The sequence below is a fragment of the Nanorana parkeri genome, unplaced genomic scaffold (assembly GCF_000935625.1).
Source record: "Nanorana parkeri isolate BGI_ZX_2015 unplaced genomic scaffold, ASM93562v1 scaffold328, whole genome shotgun sequence".
Lineage (NCBI taxonomy): Eukaryota > Metazoa > Chordata > Amphibia > Anura > Dicroglossidae > Nanorana > Nanorana parkeri.
Genome location: NW_017306596.1, coordinates 983,036 through 1,008,393, shown reverse-complemented (window position 1 = coordinate 1,008,393; position 25,358 = coordinate 983,036). Strand labels below are relative to the sequence as shown.

Sequence of the window (25,358 nt, the reverse complement as noted above, 5' to 3'; positions counted from 1 at the left end):
TGAAATTTCCTTGCTACTAAATATTCCACGGTCAACTGTTAGTGGTATCATAACCGAAAATGACAGAGCGGGGTCAGCGCACGCCGAAGCGCACAGTGCGCGGAAGTCACCAACTATCTGCAGGGTCGATAGTTACAGACCTCCAAACTTCGTGTGGCCTTCAGATTGCCACAACAACAGTGCTTAGAGAGCTTCATGGAATGGGTTACCATGGCTGAGCAGCTGCATACAAGCCTTACATCACCAAGCGCAATGCAAAGCGTAGGATGCAGTGGTGTAAAGCATGCCGCCACTGGACTCTAGAGAAGTGGAGATGTGTTCTCTGGAGTGACGAATCATGCTTCTCTGTCTGGCAATCCCATGGACGTGTCTGGGTTTGGCGGTTGCCAGGAGAATGATACTTGCCTGACTGCATTGTGCCAAGTGTAAAGTTTGGTGGAGGGGGGATTATGGTGTGGGGTTGTTTTTCAGGGATTAGGCTTGGCCCCTTAGTTCCAGTGAAGGGAACTCTTAAGGTATCAGCATACCAAGACATTTTTGGACAATTTCATGCTCCCAACTTTGTGGGAACAGTTTGGGGATGGCCCCTTCCTGTTCCAACATGACTGAGCACCAGTGCACAAAGCAAGGCCCATAAAGACATGGATGAGCGAGTTTGGGGTGGAGGAACTTGACTGGCCTGCACAGAGTCCTGACTTCAATCCGATAGAACACCTTTGGGATGAATTAGACCGGAGACTGCGAGCCAGGCCTTCTCGTCCAACATCAGTACCTGACCTCACAAATGCACTTCTGGAAGAATGGTCAAACGTTCCCATAGACACACTCCTAAACCTCGTGGACAGCCCTCCCAGAAGAGTGGAAGCTGTTATAGCTGCAAAGGGTGGGCCAACTCAATATTGAACCCTATGGACTAAGACTGGGATGCCATTAAAGTTCATGTGAATGTAAAGGCAGGCGTCCCAATACTTTTGGCAATATAGTGTGTGTGCTTCCCTGACCCTAAAGAGAACTATGGGATAAAAAGGATACCCCATAGATCTCTTTTAAAGTAAAGATAAGGCAGCACTCTCCAAATAATATGAAGAAAAAAATCACTGGGGTCTCTTCTAAAGACAGTTAGACACAAAACATTATTTCAGGAATGATTTAAGTGTTAACAATAATGCTTTACTTAATAATATTGCTGCACATAATCAAGAGAAACAGAAATGATGTCTGAGACATTTTAGGAGAGCTGCATATTTCACAGGCAAGTACCAAATTATTTTCATTATTATTATACTGGATTTATATAGCATTGACAGTTTGTACAGCGCTTTAAAAAATATGGGGAGACAGGACAGTTACAATACAATAGCATACAAGAGGGTTAGAAGGATTCAGGCTTGTGAGAGCTTTCAATAAGAAACTATACTGCAGGTAGGTACTTAAAGGAGAACTATGAGGTGAGTGCTTTTCACTCACCTCATAGTTCTAGCCGACCTGTGACAATGAGACTGTCACAGGTCGGCTCAGTAGATTGGGAGGTGAGCGAACACATACCGGCGTTCGCTCGCCTCTCGATCCTGTCACGGCTCTCTGCCATGACAGGGGGAGGGGCTGGATTCCCCTCTCCCCGCTACGATCTGCCAGCGCTGACTGGCGGAACGGACGGGGGAGGGGGCGGGTACAGCTGGCTCTGCCTCTAGATAGGCAGAGCCAGCTGTCACTCACGCAGCTGGGCGGATCCCGTCATTTAAGACGTGATCCGCTCGGCAGCGGCGTCTCAGTATACCGCGAGCTGTAGCTCGTGGTATACTGAGCTTAGTGTAACGGGAGGACGCTGGTTTGTGTCCTCCCGTTACCCTAAGGAGAACTATGGGGAAAAACACTGACCCATAGTTCTCCTTTAAGATGTGCTAGATTTCTGGAAACTGAAAAAAACCCAGATATGGGCAATACAGTGTTGTAGTGGTTAACCCTTCTGCGTTGTGGCAGTAGGGGTCCCTGGTTCGAATCTTGGCTAGATGACTATCTGCAAGGAGTTTGCATGTTCTCCCTGTGCTTAAGAGGGTTTCCTCTGGGTACATCGGTTTCTTCCCACACTCCAAAGAGATGCTGGAAGGTTAATGAGCTCCAGTCTAAATCAGCTCTGTATGCATGTGAGATAGGGAACTTAGATTGTAAGCTCCTTGAGGGCAGGGACCGATGTGAATGTGCAACTATATAAAGCACTGCGTAAATTGTTGGCGCTATTTAAGTGCCCTTAATAAATAAATACAAAAATAAATATATTGTTCTTCATGAACACGATTTGATACAGTTGACAGTGGATCTGAATGTAGTGTTGTATGCCTGTTCACTTGAGTTACTATATCTGCAAAGCTCTACTGTGGCAACTTAGGCTGATGTGTTATCTTTGCAGTGGTGTGAAAACTTCACCCTCTTCCCATGAAATCACAACCCTTTTTCTTATCAAGGCAGAATCAAGAAGTCCTCCCACCAAAATAAGCACCATGTGTTGGAGTAGGCATTCCTACTCACAGAGTGGAGGAATTCTAGTTGCTGATTTGCCTAATGTGTGAGCTGTAAATAATCATCCCTATAGCATTATATCATTTTTAATTTTTTTTTAAATGATTTCTATGGAGAAATACAACTTTGTGGCCAATCAAATAACTTGTTGTTTGAGAAAAATACAATGCAGTAGGTCTCCTGCACATACTTGTATTCTGTAGAGCTGTAGTCTGATGGAAGTCTGATGAGCAGAGGCTGAGTATTCTATTTTCAAAGCTGGCAAGTGGCTTCTTCTCACTGGTGCTGTTGATGGCTGTACAAATTTCATCTCAGTGAAAGTAGGTGTTAAGCATACCTGCAGCATTCATAAAAACACCAAGCGTGTTAAAAAACACTGATCAGAAACATATTATATTAAAATGTAGGTTTATTTGAAATAGCTGGAGGTAAATTGGAGCTGTTGCTCATAGCAAACATTAAGGTTTCAATCTTACCATGGTTTTGGACTGTTTTAGTGTGCAGAAGCCCAAGCGGTACTTTTGCAATGACCATTAAAGCCTCCTATTACTTAAATCAAGTTACATGGGGAGAAGGCTGATTATTGCAAGTCCTTTTAACTTGCTATTTTAACCTTACCATAATTGTGTTTCTTGCTCCTCTATCAGTCTAATATAAAACACACACAAAAAAAAGGAGGACTTAATATCAAATGTGTTTTTATTAAACTCCATGTATAATTATCTAGCTTGTTACCTGGGCATTGGAATCCAACTCAACAATTTTAATGTCTGTGGGGGCAGACTCGCTGTATTCCTTGTAGGCTGCTTCTAACTTTTCTGTTTGCTTCATACTGAGTGGCTTCCATCTGGATTTCTTCTTTGTCTCCCAAACCACATCTGAACTGTACAGCACACACACCAAAAACATAATTTAACTGTGTTCTTTGGGGTTAATACAGTATTCATTATATGTTAAGTCTAGGGAGACAGTATTTAAAAATGGACTAAAAGCTGTTCCTATCATAAAGCAAGTTGAACATTTTGTGTTAGTACGCATGAGACTATAGATTATATTTATAAAGGAGTGAACATTATATGCACCAAACATTCACTGCAGGTGCATCTTCCCCTGCAGTGAATGCCACATCCACTGGTTTAGAAATATGCCCCTATGTTTGTACCTTTCCTTTTAATTCTCAACTGCACCCTTTGAGAACAAACACTTCAAAAGCAGCACAGGAATCCATAATTTATATCCATGTCTATCACTACTATACAACAAATATACAAAGCTGGATGGGATTCTAGGCAAAGTATGGCTTAATGCTGAAGGTGACTTATCCTAAAAGATGACGTTTCAGCTGTGTTTTGGCAGAACTAAGTCTAGCAAATGCTTAAAAACTTTAGCCAACAAGAGGCAGTCCATAACTTCAAGATGTGTGTAGTTCTCACATCTTCTAAATTCCAACATAGAACACTTTGATCTATAAAAGCTGTCAAGCCTCAATATCCCCAAATAGCTTACATTGTATGTATGTATGTATGGAAATGTCTTATTTTACAGGCTTATTTGACCTTTTTACTTTCTATTTTGCAGTTGTGACTTTATATTTTACATACTTTGCACCGAATTATGACACGTGTGTAATCACTAACCATTTTAGAATAACATATTTAGGCATGTGATGACAACATGGTAGAATAAACAACTTGCCTGGTGATGCCAATGTAGCATACTTCTTGCTTGGAATAGTTATTTACTAGGGAAATGCCAAGATTTGATAATGATATTATGACTTCCTGCTCTGCTAATTCTGCTTTTTCATTGTCATATGTCACTTTGAAAACATTTTCGTCTTCCGTGAAAAGCACAATCCGTTGCAAACCTTCCAGGAAAGAGACCATGTAGATAATACAGTTCTCCAGTCTGTGGTATTCAACTCGGTCCTACACATAGAAAATATCAATAATTATACACATATACTTGAATTGTCTTAATATCATAATTCTACATACAGTACAAGCTGGTGGGAAAGAGGGGACCAGCACTAGTAGCCAAGCAGGCTCTGCTGCCATGCACATAAGCTGACAAGAGGAGATAGAGAAAAAATGTATCACTGTAATGCTACTTCTTGACTGCCCAATCAACGGGTGCATGGTGTGTTTTTGAACAAGCTGTACTGGCACTGCAGTGGGGGTCCAGGACCCAGATATGCGGTCTTACAGGGGTGACTGAATTACAAGACTAGCTGAACAGACAGTTTGCATATGCATTTCAACCATGCATCTAGCTGCAGTGCATCTGATCCCATAGTTGGTCAGCAAAGTACTTGAGATTCTCTCTGCCATATAGTGCAGCAAGAGCTTAAAGCTTTGAGCTTAGAGATGGGAATTAGAGATTGACTTGCAAGTCCTGACATACATTGCATACTATAGCATAAGGAAAGAAAAGGAAATTGCAATGACAGCAGTAAAGTATTACTGTAAATTCACTTTGAGTTGAGGAGATGTAATATGTATGGTCATGTTTGTGGACATGTTTGCAGTGGCACAAAAGGAAGCTTATATTCTGTAGCATCAAGGGACTCATCTACTGTCAAATGTATTTTGCAGGAAAAGCCAAGCAGAAAAAAAAAACCAAGAATAGCAGATGATTAGTGTGCTAATTATAACAACAACAACAACAACAACAGTGTAATGACCTCTGTCTGAATGACTTTTCCTGTGGCTGTTCCACATTTCCAAGACAATTCTCTTTGACTAGTAGGGTCTTCCCAGGCATATAGTGCGGCTTTTCCAGGTGCTAATTTGTCTGGTTGTGCATTGACAGAGCTGAGAAAAACACAAAGGGCAGTAGGTCATTATTTATTTGTGTTACAGGAAGACAAACATCATAAGGTGCATGCAAAAAAACATTTCTAAATAAATATTTGCATAACAAATAATTGAACTTTACCAAACAAGCAGTTTAGGAGTTGGTTTAATCGACACAGCATAAATTAAAATCTTAAGGTGAAAATCTTAGAATAACTACATTACCTTTGGAAAAATTCAATGATCTCTGCCTTTGTATCATTAATGATAAGGAATGGAGCTGACCCTACAAAGTAGTCCGAAAAAGTGATGACAGTGGAATGGTCTCTTGGGGTGACATCCACCAATATGCCTCCAAGCTGTAAGGAAAGACAAAAATATCATTTAGCAGGTTATAAAAATCTTCTAAGTCTTTGGACTCTCCATTATGCCAAACTGTGATCTATCTTGGGCATCCTGCATACTTATAAAAGGTATAGTTTGGGGGCGCATACACGCGGCTGCCTCCAAAGCCCTTCCTTCCTACCCTTCTTTGTGTTTTGGAGGATGTCAGAGTGTAGGCTCTTTTGTGCATATATGGTGGGACTGCCTGATTGCGGCCCATTTTTGGTCAAAGATCTTTGCTATGGTCTTTGGTTTTACGCCCGACAAAAGCCCTCATGCTGCTCTCTTTAACCTGAAACCACTGGAAGTCACCAACTGACAATTTAAACTGCTGCTGTACATTTTTACTGTGGCGAGGAAGGTGATCGTAAGATCTTGGAAGACTCCTTATCTTTCCCCAAGGATTTTTTTAAAAAATTATGTCACATTTTCTGTTTTTTTGAAAAATTGTCTGCTATGCAGAACTATACCTTGGCTTTCTGGGATCCGTGGATTGCCACATTTTTTCCTGATTTCTTTGACAGTAGCTCCATGGTGCTTTGAACGTTTGACTGTCTTTTTTGGGTAGATTGGGGGTGGAGAAGCCACAGTCTTGTCCTCTCTCCCTTTTGTGTGACCCTTTGTGTACCTTGTCTTCCCCTCTTTGCAGTTGTCTGCCTTTAAGGTTGGATGATTTTTCCCTGTTTGCCTACCATTTACTGTTATTATCGATCTCGGTTGATTTTTTAGTTTCCTATTATTGTATGTTAAAACAAAACTTTTCAAGAAAAATTTATTGAAACAAAAAAAAAAAGAAGTGTAGTCTAACTACTTGCTGTCACCCATACTTGCATTGACCCATTGTAAATAAACCGACGGACAGCAAGCTCCCTCCAGCAGGGCGCCGTAAATATACGATACTTGTAAACAGCCATTAACGGCTGTTACATACAAGCGGTCAAGCTGTTCTATAGCCACCTGATCGCTTGTATGGTGGCCAACAGTGTGCGCCCCCCCTCCTCTTGCATCGCGGCCCCCCCCTCCACCGCCGTTACCGGCTATCCCTATCCCGGGTTCCGGTGTCCCCTTTGCGGGCCTGGGACAAGCTCAGCGGCTCTCTGCAGAAGATTGGAGGGAGGTCAGCACTCTCCCACCTGCTGATCTCCCCTCTGATCTCTAAATGCGGAAGTGGTGTGTATTACATCCAGGGATGCACAGATTACAGTATTTCGGTATCGAGTACCGATATATTTTTTTTCAGTACTCACCGAATACCAATCCTGGAAGTCCCATTAAGGAAGCCAGGTGGTGTGTAATGACTCACCACCTGGCTTCCTGATTAGCCGAGAAGCCGGGTGGCGAGTCCCGGCTAATCAGGAAGCCAGGTGGCAATGATATAAAATTAATTTCAGTACAGCATTGCATGACTGAAAAAAAGTCAAAGTACCGAAGCGCTGAATACTGAAAAATGGTCTGGACAGGAAGGAGGTTTACCACCCCGGTCTTCAAGTGGTTAATGCTTGTGGGGATGTTATCAACCAATTGCAGCCTTTGAAAAACTGAAGACAGCCTCAATCCACTTTTCTAAAAACTGTGAATTTACTAATGTGTTTTAGAAATTGGCTGGTTTCCTACAGAGGGCAAAACATCTAAGGCAAGAACTGAGTCAGCCTGTATCACCCCATAGTACTTATTTAAAAAGATGTGAATTTGATTGACATACCATCTTAGATGATTCGCCTTTAACAAACGGGCCAATTAATAAGCATTACCCTAAGTGTTATTTTAGTGGTGTGTGTCATTGTTATGGTAAACCTAACACAAATTTATACTGAAGGGAATAAGTGCATGGGGTCAAATCCGCGAATAACCACACAGTGCATGACACAATCTAAAGAACTACTGGTACAGGAACATAGTTAACAATACAACCTCTTGTGAAACTGAAATAGCTGAACACAAGGAGTTACCTTTTCATCAAGATGAAGCAGAGTACAGTTCTCCTGTTTATCAAAGTTTATTCTCTTTGGAGGAGTCTGGCAGCCTTCAACCTCAACGGTCAGTTTATTTTTCATACAATCAGGCCAAAATGGTACACACTAAAATAAGATAAAAATCATTTCCTTCCATCTTTACTTATCTCAGTGAATTTATGGTTGCCTTATCTCAGAATTAACAGACAGTTAATAGGAATCGTTGTTGTCATAACTTATGAAGCAGCTGACTGTTTTTATTATGATTGCGCAAGCATATAAAGGCCAGGCACCATAAATGAAATGATGTATTACTGGTTGCAAACTTTTAAAAAACGAAAAACAAGCCATTTCTTAGTATATAAGGAAGGGCATTTCTAAGGCCTGGCACTCAGGGCACATGCACCATTTCTTCCTGGGTCACTTTCTAATAGCTGTTGCCATCATAGAAAGCATGAGAAACATTTCTACTAAACTTTAGTTGAGTTTTTTTTAGTATCTTGTACATCCATTCTTACATCCCCCATTGATACCAGTATTTTGCACAGAATTATGTTAGGTTGATCTATTAGTGAATAAGAGAATCTGGCATTTTATATCGAATTACATTTTTTGTGTATGCAAGTGCTTTGCAATTCATATTTCATTTTCACTAAACACAATATTGCCTATCAATAGAAATGAGATTATTCATTCTATGTAAAATTTGATACATTATTTCATTGATCCTCTCTGCTTTTAAATTAACTTATTACTACCACTACTAATTATTTCTTTTAAGAAGTTATGAATTATTAGAAATTGAATTTCAGTCATGTGATCATATTTTCAGAATGATAGTTATGACTGTTTACAGCCAATTCCCTTTTCTCAGAAATAAAGATTCTATTTGTTTTAGACCTAGGTATAGGGTCTGGAGGAAGCAGTAGAGGAGCCAGGCCTTTTTTAGTACCCTTTTGAGTGTTCTGCTTCTCTAGCCTTGGTATAGGTCAGTAAAAAGTAATTTTTAAGGAACACGGGGTGAATGACAAAGTGACCTAAGAGAAAAGGGAAGAGATAACATTTGGACCAATAAACAGCCTCATCCACTTTTTATTAAGTTATGACACAAGCCCCAGAACACTTACATTTAGGTGCCCAGGCTTGTAGGACCCTAACAATGCCCATTGTAAACAGGCAGGAAAATAGACACATAAAGCCATAGATGGCTACGGACAGAGAGACACTACCACAAATATTAAAATTGTACACATTTCCTTCATCAGTTCTGAAAATGAATGGCATAGTACTGACCTGTCCAGAGGGAACTTTAATTACTCTCACTGTATTTTCCTCAGTTACACTCACGTTATAAGTACTTCTATTTGTGATCATAAAAAATGGTGTGAAAGTGACAATTCTGGTGAGATTAAAACTGCTGGCATAAATAGATACACCAACCTATAACAAAGAAGAAAATGGTAAATAGGTACAAGTTCACCTAAAGACCAAAACCACAAAACATTTTAGTTAACTTACTTGGTAGTCCATCTGTTTGCTCTTGCACTTCACAGCACCATGAGCACCTACTGTATCCATGGAGAAGGGGTCTGACAAGTCACTGTCTGTTATCATGAGCTGCACCTATAAAAACAACACAACAGTCAATGTGGGCCAGCAACTGGTGCCGACCAAGCACAGAGGTTTTAGTTTGTATGTTCCAAATACTAGCAAAATGTTTATAGGCAATGTTAAGGCAATGTCATCATATTGAATAAACCTTTATAAAAACACTTTAAATATATTTGTCCAACCAAATATCAATGACTATAGTGTGATTTACAAGAAATCCTTATGCCTTTTTACATTTATATATGCTGTATCTGGTAATATAAAGTGATTGCCTAAGAACATAACTACATGTTTCATACATTATGGTTTGTTTGCTATGCAAGCAATGTTGCTAACTCAATGCATCTACAGCATAAACTGAATGAGGTGGAAGTCAATCATGATATGGTAAAAGCTTGATTTGCAGAATTGGCTGTAAGAGATTAATATTGTAAATTGATATTTGCCAAGTCCTGTAACACCTTATCTGCACACAGGGGGTCTCTGTATAGAACCTTACTAGTTGCCTTTAACTTCTATTTCTCCTCTTTTAAACTCTCAGAATGATGATGATATTTTCTCTAGTATCCAATGATGTTCAGGAATCACCGATACTGCATGTCTCTAGCTTCAGAAGACACACACAGGGTTATTCACAAAAAGTTGAAGTGTTTGGAGAAGGCAGGAGAAGTGAACAATCTAGGACAAAATAGCCGATTTGGAAAAATTCTCTAATTCAGCTCACTTTCCAGTTCAGCTATGTTGTCCTAGATTGTTCACTTCTCCTGACTTCTCCAAACTCTTCACCCTTTTGTGAATAACCCTGGCAGTATTTGTAGTCCTGCAAACCACATCCCTATCCAGCTCACCTTACTTCCTGTATATAGTCTGTCCAAAATTATATGCAGGGAATCATAAAAAGGATAGCTTGATTTTCAGATATGTGATATTTCACATAAAGTGATTTAGAAGATCTAACAGTAACTATAAATAGACTAGGACCCCCTATTGGCACTTGGCCTAGTTATCCATTAACTATAAATATCAAAATGTTTAAATAAAGGGTGGTTCAAGTATTAAAACTTTCATCATAATAATACCTTATTATTTTGGACAAAGTTCTTTGGCTTGAAAGAGAATAGAAGGGGCTTCTTGTGGTCAGCAGGATGTTTTCGGTGGACGTCATCAGCCTTGTATTGTAGCATCCTTCCAGTCTTGTTAACCATCCAGTATGGACTGTGAATTGCAATGATGGTTTGCCCAGTAGTGTAAGTGACATGGACAGCAATGTCCAGTTCTGTTTTGTCCAGATCCGACACACAGCGGAATGTTACAAAGTGAATATCCTGCTGCTTGCTCTTGATTGCATATATGGCTTCCCAGTTCATGTCGTGGTAATTCAATAAACGTAGCTTCAATTTGGACTGGTCTATTACAGCACTGTGTATCTGGGCGGAACATCCATCTTCTATCAGGACGTCCCCATCTTCTTTACCCTGAAAATATCAGAAGACTTTACAACAACAATTTACTATAGTTGTTACATATACATATAGTACGTATATTACTTATTTGTTACAGAACATAATAAAAATGCAATATTATCCCGATATATAGATAGTTACATATGGTTTGGAGCTACAAGTTCTCATCACAGTTTGTTTATAGTAACAATAACATTGAGGAACATATAGTTGGATATAGATAAAGTATACATTCACTTGCCACTTTATTAGGTACACCTTGCTAGTACTGGATTGGACCCCTTTTGTCCTCAGAACTGCTTTAATTTTTCATGACATTGATTCAACAAGGTGATGGAAACATTCCTTAGAGTGTTTGGACCATGCTTACATGATGGCATCACAGTTGCTGCAGATTTGTCTGCACATCGATGATGCGAAGATCCCCCAGCCTGAACAGTTGATACAAGGCAGGATGGATCCATGCTTTCATGTTGTTTACATCAAATTCTGACCCGACCATCCAAATGTCGCAACTGAAATCGAGACTCATCAGACCAAGCAACTTTTTTCCAATCTTCTATTTTACAATTTTGGTGAGCCCTTGCAAACTGAAGCCTCAGTTTCCTGTTCTTAGCTGACAGAAGTGGCATTCGGTGTGGTATTCTGTGGCTGTAGCCCATCTGCTTCAAGGTTCAATGTGTTCAGAGATGCTCTTCTGCATACCTCGGGTGTAATGAGCGGTTATTTGAATTACTGTTCCCTTTCTATTAGCTTGAACCAGTCTGGCCATTCTCCTCTGACCTCTGGCATCAACCAGGTATTCTTGCCCAGAGAGCAGCTGCTCACTGCATATTTTCTCTTTTTCAGACCATTCTCTGTAAACCCGAGAGATGGTTGTGTTTGAAAATCCCAGTAGATCAGCAGTTGCTGAAATACTCAAACCAGCCCGTCTGGCACTAACAACCATGCCATGTTCAAAGTTACTTAAATCACCTTTCTTCCCCATCCTGATGCTTGGTTTGAACTTCAGCAGACCATCTTAACCATGTCTACATGCCTAAATGTATTGAGTTACTGCCATGCGATTGGCTGATTAGATATTTGTGTTAACGAGCAGTTGAAGAGGTGTACCTAATAAAGCGGCCAGTGATGGTATATCAATAGCCACATTAATGTATCACATTCTGGCCGGCTTCGTGCGTTCTGGTTCAGTGCGATCTGCAAAAATTCTGCAAGCCCTTTTTCTGCAGATTGCACTGGACCGGAATGCGATACAGTGCGTTCCAGAGGCTGACCGCTCTGGAACGCACTGTTTATGGTGTGAACTGGCCCTTAGAGAAAAGGCCAAAGTGCACCAACTCCCCATGAGCTGTGATCTATCTCAGCAGTATAGGTTGCAGGTCTCCCCTCCCTTCTTCCCCCTCCTGATGAAGCACCCATGATAGCCACCTCTTCTGCCTACAGCACAACCAGGCCCTGCATGAGAACCAGTATGACAAATGCAATAGACTCTAATTGCTAAAAATCTGTGGCTATCTTTCCTTCCTTTTTCCTTAATAAGTCATACTTCTTTTTTTGCCACTGGAGCATTCTACTTCCAGTGTAAATTCCTTCCTCTGCCTGACCCTCAGCTGCACGTACACCCTCTGCCACCTCTACTCCAAAGCCCCAAAACATTGCAAGCTTAACTTTTCACCTTCACCACCTCCACACTCCGCAGTCACAGATGCTCACCTCCGGCAATGTTTTGCACTTCTTCCAGCGCTCAGACACCTCTACACTCCACCCCCCCTTCTTCCCGAAGAAGGGACCCTGCGTGGCCCCGAAACTTTGGCTGTATGACGAATGTGACAATTTAATAAAAAGTGTTTTACTTCTTGCACATATCATCAAGTGCTGGTGCCTTCAATTATGGACTTATGGACACAGCACCATCCATGTTGTCACTTCAAGCACCAACCTTCAAATAAGGTCTGTACACTGCATGGAGTGCAGGTGATTACGTGTTATCAATTCTTAATCAAGATATGTTGCTAATGCAGCAAAGGTTCCAGACCTGCCTGGGCTGTCTGCCAGTGTAACTTGATCACAAGACTGACTAAAGAGAATTAGAAAACGCTGTAATAGACAATGCATTGTAAAACATGAGCTGGTCTCCCTTTTGCTGAAACTGGAGATATAACACCACTTAACCGAAAGACATTCTAAAAGTACTACCATAAAGATAACAGCACTGATGATAAAGTGTGTGTTTGGCCAAACATGTTTTTTTTATAGTTTTGGATAGAATAAATACGAGTTAAAACCCTGGCCAGGTTATTTTTTGCTGTCTGTGTACCTTTAGGGAGATTTCCATTCACTTTCTGTCCCACATACAGAGAAAAAGACACAAAAGACAGTGCCTTTTCCTTGTGTGATAACGTTTATTAACACTCCAAATGGTAAAAGGTGGAACACTACTCACATGCACATGCAAGTGGAAACAAGCGATGTATGTAAATGCACACCAGGGCTGAGAGTGTATCTCTGACGCATTTCAGGGGATCTCCCCCTTCCTCAGAGTTGAAACTCCAGCACCCCAAAGCCAATATATATATATATATATATATAGCTAATTTTGAATTTACACCATCATGTTAAAATAACCTGCTAGGCTAGCAAAAAAAAAAAGGTAAAATATTCACATTATCACTGAAATGTTGTGAGATTCACATTATCATATTGAAATCTTCACATTATCACTTTTTATTGTAGCTGCACATTCGGAATTGGTGTGCACACTTCTATTTCTGTTAAGGGACATTAAGCTACCATTTGTAAAACAGCATCATTTAAATAAAGCCACATACCTCCAGTGAAAATGTCATTTGATAAGGAAGCAAGTTGCGAAGGATAACACTGGGCCACAGATGAACAACATACGGAAGGTCCCACTTCTCATCAGTACACACCGAGGATACCAGGATATCCATCACTGGCACAATGTTCACAACAAGGGAGTCAATGTTATTTTTACGAGATTGGCATTTTGTTGCTAGTAGTGAGCCTTGGTTTTTCAAGAAATCTTCAAAGTCAATTCCCTCACATTTTTCATATTCACCTGACATTGGCTTCAAGCACAGCGTTGACCTACCAGCATAGATTAGGAAGTGAGGAAAATCCAATTACCACTTTGGGTAATAGTCAGCAAATTCTACTAGCTCAAATTAATTAGTAAGCTCTAGAATACTCAGGATACTAATCACTTTAGGTTCTACAATACCATTCCTATAATACGAAAACTAGAAAAGAAACTTAATGTACAGTATATGTCTTGTAAGTGTACATATACAGTGAACAAATATCTAACTGTCCCTCATGTTTAAAAGTGTAAGATTTCAACATAGAGGACAGTACCAAATGAGAAAGGTCAACACTGCTGGTGAGCTTTACAGCTCCACAAATTCATACCCATTTTTCTTTTTTTTTAATCTTTTCTAAGTTGCCACAAATGGGCAGAACATCCCATATATATATATATATATATATATTGGGTATAAGTAAATTAAACAGGTCTACTGATATATTTATATCATAGTGAACATGCACATCAGAATGCTAAGCCCAGTGATCTATACAATATACAGAGGTTACGCTAAAAAAACACCACCCATATAATAGCTGCACTACTACTACTTTGACAGTCATTCGATGTTGTGAAAATAGCTGAAGTGTAAAAGTCCTGTTTTCAAGTCTTCCAGCTTAAATAGAGCAAGCTGGTAATCTAATATATAGAAAACATCACTGCTAATTATTATTATTATACAGGATTTATATAGCGCCAACAGTTTGTGCAGCGCTTTACAATATAGGGCAGACATTACAATCACAATACAATTCAAGACAAGATGGTAAGGAGGGCCCTGCCCCAGAGGGCTTACAATCTAAAAGGGAGTAGGAAGTGATACATGAGGAGGGAGCTGCGTGGGGATGAATTGTTTGAGAACGTGATAGTCGAGCGGTTAGGTTGAGGTGGGATAGGTTTCCCTGAAGAGATGAGTCTTTAGGGATCGCCTAAAGGCAGTCAAGGTGGGCGACAGACGGACAGGTTGGGTCAATAATGGTATTGTCACTGCAAATTACATGGAATTTCCCATAAACTCTGTTCAAGTAGTCCAGAAAAGCAACATGTCCATGACCGTCTGCTATGTATCTATCTACAGTCATGTGAAAAAGTAAGTACACCCCATGGAATTGACTTTTTCCACATATATTAACAGGCAAACATTAAATCCTCATTCAAACAGTGCCTACAGATAAAGATGTTATACTTGAACAAATGCCACATAAAATGTGCATGGTGTAAATGTACACTCTAAATCAGGGGTGTCAAACTCAATTTAATCGAGGGGCGCATCAACATTATGGTTGCCCTCAAAGGGCCTGTAAGACTATATAAATGTATTTAATCTTTATCATAATTGCCTCTGCATTCGATTATCACTGGTTTTAGTAATAACTTAATACCTAGATCTGAAAGTAGAAGTCTAGGAAATGGCCTGGTGGGCCGTATTCGGCCCCTGGGCCTTGAGTTTGACACATGTGCTCTAAATGAACAATCTAAATGAACAATAATGCAGATTTGTCATGTGTAAAAAGCAAGTATACCACTTCAAATCCAAGAAATTAAAATAAGATGATTCAAATTAAGTGTTCGTGATCAGAACCTCCTTAGGTAGTATGCAGGTGGAAGTTGTCTTATTTAAAACAAATATATCTAGGGTCTAGTGTTTCCTTTGCTATTCACTTGTAGTGCCATCGTGCTTAGAACAAAAGAGCTCTCTAAGGCACTTCGGAAGAAGGTTGTGGATGCCCTTAAGTCTGGCAAGGGATTAAAAAAAGATTGCCAAATTATTCAAAATCAATCATTCCACTGTAAGGAAAATAATCTACAAGTGACACCAATTTCAAATGATTGCTAGTTTGTCCAGGACTGGATGGCCAAGCAAATTCAGCCCAAGAACTGACCATTTGATTCTAAAAAGCCTCTGAGAACCCCAACATTTATTTGGGATCGCTGGCAAAGACCAGAACTTCTGAAACAATGCGCTGAGGACTTATAATTGAAAGATAGAGAAGTCTGGCCACAATTACAGTAGACATGTTTGGCACAAAAAGGACAGCATTTTAGGAGAAAGCCTTTAAACCCACTGTTAAGCATGCTGGTGGAAATGGTATGGTTTGGGGTTGCTTGGCTGCTTCAGAGCAAGAGCAAGGGCTTTCAGTCAGCTTTGAATTATGCATCATATAAAGAACTGCATCTTTCAACACAATAATGATCCAAACCAAACAAGCAATTCCACCAAGAAATTACTGAAAAAGAAGAAATGGATATTTATTGGCTGGTCTAGTCAAAGCCCTGAATTAAGTCCCACTGAAATGTTGTGGGGGATTTGAAACAGGCAATTCATGTAAGGAAACATAAACCTAGACACCTAGAAGTGTTCCAGGACCTGTGTGAGAGGTGAGGAAATGCTGGACATGGACCTCCTGGTTAAATAACAAACTGGACACGTTTGTCTCCAGGTACAAAAATCCTCTAGCGGAAGAAGTGGATGCTCAAGTAGCTCTGTGTGATCAGTACACCCAGATGTATGTCCTGAATGAAACCATTTAGAGCAGGGGTGCCCGTTAGGTAGATCGTGATCTACCAGTAGCTCTCAAAGCTGATGCTGGTAGATCACGAAGAGTGTGAATGGTGGCCCCTTTATTCCATTTTGGTTATTTATTTAGCTGTGCACACATGATTACCTATTAGCCTGAGTCTGCTGAACCAAGCTCCCTGACTCCTTTCTGGTGGATACTGGTGGTTGAAGTGCTATGTATTACATCAAAGAACATTCGTTTACACAGCCTGTTGCAAAATACAGCAAGGTGAGCCAGAAGAGAGAGCGGGGAGAGACAGACAGGAGAGAGAGGAAAGACCGCCAGGGGAGAGAGTGAGGAGAGACAGCCAGGAGAAAAAACGAGGAATGACAGCCAGGAGAGAGAGAGCAAGGAAAGACAGCCAGGAGGATGAACAAGAAGAGACAGCCAAGGAAAGAGAGAGAGAGGGAGTTTTTTTTTTTCGTTGGTAGATCCCATGTAGCTCGTCATTTGAAAAGTAGATCTTAAAACACAAAAATTGTGGGCACCCCTGATTTAGAGCCTTGAGATCCAAGATGGGGCACTGCCCCTTTTGGCCTGGTAACTGTGCACAAGTTGGTATAGAGTCCCTACAACAGTTCTAACTTCCACCACAGGGACTGGGGTGATTATACCCTGTACCTTAACACCCATTAGGGCTGTATAAATATCATGGGGGCACACCCTTATGCCGAAGGATATTTGCAATTCCAAGGTTTGTGTGAGAACTGGGAGACTGTGAGAACTGGACTTTGAGACTGTGGAGTAACAAAAGGGAATCTTCTTGGCCTCCATTGAGGATCCAGATAGCTGCCATGTAAAGAGCGACGTAGTGAATCTTGAATTTAAAAAAAAACTGAAGGAAAAAAAGCTAGCAGCAAAGGTTAAACTTTTCTAAGTAATGCTAACCAAAAGACATCTATCCTCTTAGGAATCTAGCAAAAAATGAATGCAGGCTTGGTATAGGACAGGATATCTAGTTAGTCTACAATTTTTTTGCCAATGCCCAATCCTACGTGACAGAAAGGTCTTTTTTAGAACAAATAATCGGTTAGTACCTTACACTTTTTTTTTAAGTAATGGAAGTAAATTAACTTCCATTATGATGATGCGAAAAAATCTTACAAACCCTGTTCCAACCTTTGTTGAATGCCTACAAACCCTCTATGTGTATAAAAGCAGTGTTGGAATGAACTGTGCTACTACACCCATTGAAGCACTATTTGGACAATATTGCACTGCAGGAAGTTGTATAAGGTTCTCATAATGGTGAGGGGAAAAAAACAATTAACAAAAAGGTAGGCAGACAGACCATTAAAACCCTTAAAAGTGTTTTGATTAGAGAAACTGCAAAGCCAACATGTCTGTAAGCACAGTTTCCTACACCATTAAAATAAACACAAATTCCATAATTTCATTGTTATCCTTAATTGTTTGTTATGTGCTTTCATTTCAGAGTACTGTATATTGAGCCATTCAATTTCGATAAACACTGAAAAAAATGGAAGTGCTCTAAACCTTTTGACCAGTGGAGCAAATATACACACCGCACAGAAAAATAAATAAAATGCAGTAAAATTAAAGAGGGACTGAACTCTAGAAGCTGTCCCCCCCACCCAAAAAAAAGACAAAGGGTAAGGGATTAGTCACCAGTATTGCCTATGGTCCAAAGCTTATTTTTCCCCATTACCAACAATGCCTTGTTCTGCACTGTAAAGCTGTGTTGAGACAGTCATCTTGCTATAGGCAGGACTTTGCTTCTTCATGTCAGAGCCTCCAGAGAGGAGAACAGTGAACATCCCAGTAGTGAAATCCCCAAATCTCTCTTCAAATCTCATAAGACTAGGAGTCAAAGATGTCATACGGTAGATTTATACAGCTATGAGGCTGTAGGCACAAAAGTGCCTAGGTACACTCACAGGAAGTGCACTGCTATTATTTGGAAAGAATTCAAGGCACAAACATTTTTAGGATACTGCTTACAAATCTTTACTTTTTTAAATTCATCTTCACTTTAACAGTTACTCAATGCATACATTGACATTTAAAATGATCCTTAAAATAAATCTGTCATGTTAGGACTATATAAGCTACCATAGCCAACTTTTGATCTAAGGTGCATGCTCCTGGCATATTCCTACAACGAGCAGTTCCAGGTAAGTAGTCAAATCAAATCAATCAGCAGACCTACACAAATATATAGAAAAATCATGGACTGACCTTAATTCTGTTAGAGTTTAGTTGTTCAGTTCTATTAGCAACTGCAGCTGTGCAACTTCTCCGTAGGTAGTTAGGAGAGAAGACGGTTGTGTGGGGTGTGTTTTGGTAAATGGACAACGTTATCCTGTTTTAGGGGGTGGGAGTGGTGTGCTCATATTTTTTTTATGAATAATCCTTTTTTGTATTTCATAATGTATCATTGATGTAATACTGTGTTCCCTACATCACGTTTCCTCTTGTGTTTATAATTTATGCTGGCCTTTCTTTGCTCACTATGTCAATATGTTTAATCTGCCTTACCCACCGCTGACATCCATCTCTCCCTGCCTGGGCACCTCACCCCTCACTGACATTCGTTCCTGGCCACCTCACCTGTCGATGATATCCATCCCTCCCTAGCTGGATGCCTCAACCCAAGCTGACATCACTTCCCCGGCAAGATGCCTCACCCTACACATCCTGATATCCCACACAGAGCTGCCTCACCCGCTGCCTATATCCATTCCCAGTTGACATCCATACGCTGTACCCTAATTCTCCCCTTCACTCTCACACACTCAATTGGAAACATGAAAAGAATCTCACTGGTTACTATGTGCAATGAGAACCATTCTCATGCTAACTTGAAAAGTAGCAAAGTCTGTGGTCCATAGGGTCATTTACGACGGCACATACAGTCAGAATGAAGTAATTGTTCACAATGTTTGTCCCATCTGACAATCAAGATTAATAGCTCAGTCATTGAAGATACGGTTACAATAAAAAGGTACCAAGGCTTAGCAATAGCATTAATCATATGAATAGGTAGTTAAAAACAATATGTAAAAAGTCTAATTTAGAAGTACCTATAAGATGACAATGGGATGTTAAAATCATCTTGTGGTTCAGCAGTCCCAAGAAAAGTATCTTCATGGTAAACTTGAAATGCAATAGAAAAATGATTTCTAATCTACAAAGTAAAACAAAATATAAGTAAACTAAACAGCTGAGGGTTGCAGTGGAAAAAAGACTAACACATTCCTATTTTCTCTAAAATGCCCCCAAAATGATTTAGTTTAGGACACAGTGTATACAGTGCAGTGGTCAGAACTATGTAATGCGCATGTAGTGCCCTCTTATTATTGTGGTTGGTGGTGAGTGCTCCTTTAAAATCATAGTGGTCAATTGTGTTTGCCCCTTAAACATTGGTGATCAGTAATGGATGCCCAATTACTGCTGGTGGTCAGTGGTGTTCTCCCACAACAGTGGTGATCAGTGGGCCCCCTTTAAGGTTAATATGTCCTGTGTACCCCCTTGCTGCTCAATGTGCCCCCCTTTCATTGGTGGTCAGTGGGACTAGTGTTACTCTTAGTAAGGATTGGTGGAGAAGTGCTGGTAGAGGCTAGCCAACACAGCGATCACAAGACACAGGCGTTCATAGGGTACACTTGTGGGAGTTTGCCGCACAACCTTTAGCAAACAGCACTCCAAAAACCACCTTTCACCATTTTATTTTTTTACAATACAGTGGTAGTGAGGTGGTAAAGATGCACTATCATAAATAAAAACATCTGTGTAAAGATAGATGGAGGCAACCACTTCCCAAACCGTATCTAAAGCAGTCTCTGCCTCTAACTTAGCATGCAGCACATGAATGAAGGTAAGGCTGTTACAGACAGAGCTTTCTTACATGGTTTCCTTTGTGACAAAGTCTCTTTAAAGGAGAACTATGAGATGGGTGATTTCCACTCACCTCATAGTTCTAGCCGACCTGTGACAATGAGACTGTCACAGGTCGGCTCAGTAGATCGGGAGGTGAGCGAACACATACCAGGTTCGCTCACCTCTCGATCCTGTCACGGCTCTCTGCCGTGACAGGGGGAGGGCTGGATTCCCCTCTCCAGCGCTGACTGGCGGAACGGACAGGGAGGGGGCGGGTACAGCCGGCTCTGCCTCTAGATAGGCAGAGCCAGCTGTTACTCACGCAGCTGGGCGGATCCCGTCATCTACGTCGGGATCCGCTCCGGCTGCAGCGTCTCAGTATACCGCAAGCTTTAGCTCGCGGTATACTGAGCTTAGGGTAACGGGAGGACGCTAGTTTGTGTCCTCCCGTTACCCTAAGGAGAACTATGGGGAAAAACACTGACCCCATAGTTCTCCTTTAACACAGTTTTAACCATAATATTCACTTTCAAAAGATAATATTGAAAACTGTTCTAATACTAGGCTTTTGTCTTTTTTTAGCATAACATTAACAATATGTGCACAATACACACCTGTAATGGGGACCTTATTGTTGTGCATTTGGCTCCTTCCATAGTATCAATCTGGCAAACAATATATCGCTCAACACCAGAATCTGAATGTCTCACACTGTAAAGACTTCGGCCCACTTTAGTTAAGGGGATTTTTTCAGTAGAAGAGTGATTCTGAGGGACTAGCATAGAAGACAAATAATTTATTAAAAATACATACAAATAAAAACATGAGGCTTTCTGTATGCGAGAGGCAGCAAAGAGCTTGTGCTGGGTTATTCTGGGAATAACGCTCCTGCAGTACAAGCAGCAAGGTGTTCCCAGTTCACCAGATTAAGACAGTCGGGACATACCGGTCTCGTATATCTATGCCTTGGTGAGAAAATGTAGCCTCACGCAGTGTGCACTGCTGGCATTTGTTGCTTTATACACTTTTTTCACTGTTATACTGGATTTGCCATTCATTTTAATAAAGTCTGAAGTATTGGAAATCTCTGGATAGTGCGGTCTGTTGGTATACACTACAACTGGACATTATTTATTAATAATGTTTTTGTCTTATGCAAATACAATGGATTATAACAGCATTATATGAATTAGATACATAGAGCCTGCTGGTATTTCAAGATCTGCTGGATTTAACTTACTGAGTTGGATGTAGAAATGTTTGCTGCTGAGGCTGGTCATGGCAGAGAACTGATCAGTCTGGCTCTTTGTGCGGACAAAATCCAAATTAAGACAATCCCCATTTTCCAGTTCTAGACTCTTTAATCCATGGTCACTGTTTAAAGGAGTGAATGAATCACTGGGACTGACACAAATTGGAAGACCCAGATAATTTTTTACTACAAAGGGAGCTTGGTCTTTCTGGAAGACTTCCGATGTTTTGCTGGCGGCTTCAGCAAATGCCTATGCAACACAGAATAATAACAGCATTACTTATCAAGCTTTTAATTTATGTAAATACATATAGTCAACCATTGTCTCTAACTGAATAGAGGGAAGAACTATCATTAGATTTCTCTTACATATTAAAAGAGAAACTATCTACACCTAGTTTTTACTTGTCACTTAAAACAACTAGGGAATACTGCCCTCAGTCCTGAATTTTGCTTGGATAGACAGGTTACTCCCTTTTTATCGAGTCCCCAGGACACTCATTGGTCAATGACAGAAATGCTTTCCCTTGGACTCTTACTATCTTTCTCAATGAACATCCATTGCTCACTCAAATACGTCCATCTCTATCCCGGCAGTGCTCGCCTTTAGACCCTTACCCATTCTCCCCACTTGCTGCTCACTCCTAGACTCCTTTTACTTGTACAGCTGGTCACCATACTTCCCCACTTTGCTGCATGCCTTGCACCTCACTAGTCTAGTGCTCTGTTGCACAGGCCAGTGTTCCCGTAAAGTGGCTCCCCATACTATGCTTTCACTATCTCCATTCCCCTCCACCTAGGGCTAGCCTGAAGAAGAGGCATAAGAAGCTACGACCTTCGCTGTTGTGGTAGGGGCGGGGGCGCAGCTTGGGTGAGAGCCGCACTGTCTCTGCTTCACCACCACCACCACCCCTCCCCCTGGGTGGTGGAAAATGGAGATGGAGGTACAACCTGGCTGTCAAACTGATAGCACAGCCGTACAGATTACGGATGGAGAGCATCTGACAACAGACTGTGATCCACATAGTGGGGCAGCTATCAGAGCTCTGCAGAGCTCTTAAGAGACAGAGAAGGTCCCAGTTGTTAAACTGCCAGCAGAACCCTGCAGATTACACTGGCACAGCAATTCTTTTGGTGTAATCTGCAGCGCTACATCAGAGGTGGTGACAGTAGCTTCTGTATAAATGGTACCTGCAAAGAGATTGTTTCAATCATGATTTGGCACTTAGGTATTGTCATTTGTTACTTTCCTGAGTAAACTTTTTCATTTCAGCTATTTAGCAATTTGCATTTTTGAGGTGTTACAATTTTAATTCCATGATGGACAAACACATTTTGGGTATCCTGTTAATGAGAACCTGACCCTGTTCCACCATGCACATTATGATTCCATCACACTGGTTTAACCACATAACACCACCTTCCCCTATGACATTTAGTTCATTCAGCATCTACTAAATGGTGGTAACCCTAAAGCGGGTGGAAAACATCTGTCATTTCTGCAACCTTCCCCAGCCCACCCACTGTACATGTACAGGGCTGGATTTCTGGCAAGGCCACCAGGCCCGGCCTCGGGGCGGCAGGGGTCCTGTATTGGAAGTGGCAGGTTCAATAAAGAGAACCTGTCACCTCCAAATGCTATCACACAGGGGCTTGTTAGCTGCTGTGTGATGGCAATACAGTTAATTGGAGAAAAAAATAAAAATAAATAAAAATTGATTAAAAAAAATAAACAATTTAAAAAATAAAGAAAAAATCATAATTAAAATAAAAAGATGATTAAAAAGTAAAAAATAATAAGGTAAACAATTTATAAAACATAAAAAATTATGAAAAATAAAAAAGTAAAAGAAGCTAAAAAAAATATATTTTAAAAAAATGCTAAAAAAATTATTAAAACTAACCCTACTGCCCTCCCCCCCATCTGGTTGCTATTCTATTCTCTATTGGGGGGAGGGGTTCTAAGGAGGGGGTGCATTGAGGGACTTGGCCTTGGGGCAGCAAAGAGAGTAAATCCGGCCCTGTATATGCAAGCATGTACTGTCTGAGCTTGGGAAGAGGAATAACTTAAAAATCTTGGGTGCCTGTGGAACTTGTCCTTGCACTGCCTCCACCTTTGATGTATGTAATCACTATCCCCGATTCCCTTTAACCCCAGAACATGCCTCTGCTGTTCTCTTCAAGTCCAGTAATGTCTCCAGCAATTTTAATCCCCTCCATCTCTTAGAAATGCCTTCAGTCCTCTGTCCCCTCCTCTGTCCCCTCCGTCTCCATTATATTTCTGGCATCTGATACATGTCTCCAGACAATTCCCCAACCTTCAACACCTTGCACCCAATTCTCCAAATTACACCATTTACGAAAAGGCACACATTTGCCATTCTTACTTGGATATCATAGAAAACCCTAACCTGCTTAACAATAACACATGTGATCTATGTAAGAATTCCCTCACTACAGTAATCTGGAAGAGTTTCATAACCAAATCAATAAAATTACTTCTGCTGACTGTCCCATGGTCTACAGCCTTCAGATTGCGAGGACAGAGCCTAGCCAGCTGCCAGGTGCTAACCAGCTGCACCACAGGCTAGCTCCTAGGAATATTCAATGACACAGACACATTATGGCTATATATAAGTGTTGTAGGTCCTTGTATAACAACAGTTTGGCGAGTATTGGTTACTAGGGAGGGTCTAATATCACATAACCATTGGACGACCTCTGAATGGAACACTTCATAGGGGATGTGTTTTTTTTTTTAACACTACATATCATAAACCCACCATACCTGCGATAAACTGAAGTGCTATAAAATAGTTTCCCTAAATACTATAATCTTCACAAGTCTTACCTGTCCCAGGTTGCCAAGCATTGCTATACCACATTTAGAAAGTGTGACATTTAGCTGGTCTTTGGAAAATATGTTGACTGCTGTAACATATTCTGGGATCTTGTAATTCTCTTCTTCTCCATCTGTTTCACAACCCTGTTTCATTAACTTCTTTTTCATCTACAATGTAAGACCACATTTTCTTAAAAGCATATTTTCATAGAAAGACACAACTTAAATGTCAAAAGCCCAACTCCAGCCAAAATGTTTATTTAATTTTTTTGAATGAGAAATGGTTACACCACTGTGAACTTGTTTTTATAACGGTCTGTGTCCCCATCGGGGAACGTTTCCTGTCTGGGGATAAATGCCATCTATGTCCATAGAGATGAGATTTCCCTTTCTGTTGTTTCAGATACTGATTATCTGGACAGGAAATGAGGTAATGTCTCCCTGTAGGATATGGACAACAATAAAACGCTAACAGGCTTTCTGCATTCTGTAGTGACTTAGGGGTTGGAAGGAGAAACCAGTGGGTACAACCGGGAACAAAGAAATTGACAGTCCTTGAAGTGTCAGACTCTGCAGTATCTCTAGGTGGTGATTTCTCTTATCTACAGCAGTGTTCAGTGGTGCATACAGCAGGAGTGATGAGAATTTAATTACGTCTTTGGAGGGGGCACATTTGTTGGCACTTTTATCTTAGCAAGAGTGTCACTTTAAAGGAAACCTGTCATTAGAAAAATACAGGGGTTGCCATTGCAAACATCATTGTGAAAATGCCGAAATACTAGATTTGAAAGTCAATCAGTCATACACATATGCAGCAGAGGAGTTGTACTTTCACTTGCTGCATACTTATTCAGGATTAGGGACTCCACATTGGCAGCCTTTATAGCTCCTGTACTATGCTCATAAACTGCAGTTACATCAAAAATAAAACCATAAATCAAGCACAAAACTTTTGCGGGTTAAAGTGCCAAATAAAAATAAAAAATTTCCACACAAAAATAAAATAGTTACTAGTCATTTAACAAAGTATGTAAA

At 40.6% G+C, this 25,358-nt stretch overlaps 1 protein-coding gene across 1 annotated transcript in view; it reads right to left on the bottom strand.

The window, feature by feature from the left end:
- The window catches only part of VPS13A (vacuolar protein sorting 13 homolog A), a 153,452-nt gene that overhangs the window by 41,489 nt on the left and 86,605 nt on the right, over positions 1-25,358 (bottom strand). Inside the window, exons 43-56 of the mRNA XM_018558253.1 lie at positions 24,333-24,491; positions 21,470-21,731; positions 20,844-21,004; positions 19,434-19,537; positions 13,554-13,833; positions 10,339-10,734; positions 9,167-9,271; positions 8,942-9,088; positions 7,646-7,774; positions 5,538-5,671; positions 5,201-5,330; positions 4,213-4,445; positions 3,253-3,400; positions 2,708-2,854 (exon numbers count right to left, since the gene is read on the bottom strand). Of these exons, the coding sequence (XP_018413755.1) occupies positions 2,708-2,854; positions 3,253-3,400; positions 4,213-4,445; positions 5,201-5,330; positions 5,538-5,671; positions 7,646-7,774; positions 8,942-9,088; positions 9,167-9,271; positions 10,339-10,734; positions 13,554-13,833; positions 19,434-19,537; positions 20,844-21,004; positions 21,470-21,731; positions 24,333-24,491 (2,535 nt within the window). The remainder of the gene's footprint in view (positions 1-2,707; positions 2,855-3,252; positions 3,401-4,212; positions 4,446-5,200; positions 5,331-5,537; positions 5,672-7,645; positions 7,775-8,941; positions 9,089-9,166; positions 9,272-10,338; positions 10,735-13,553; positions 13,834-19,433; positions 19,538-20,843; positions 21,005-21,469; positions 21,732-24,332; positions 24,492-25,358) is intronic.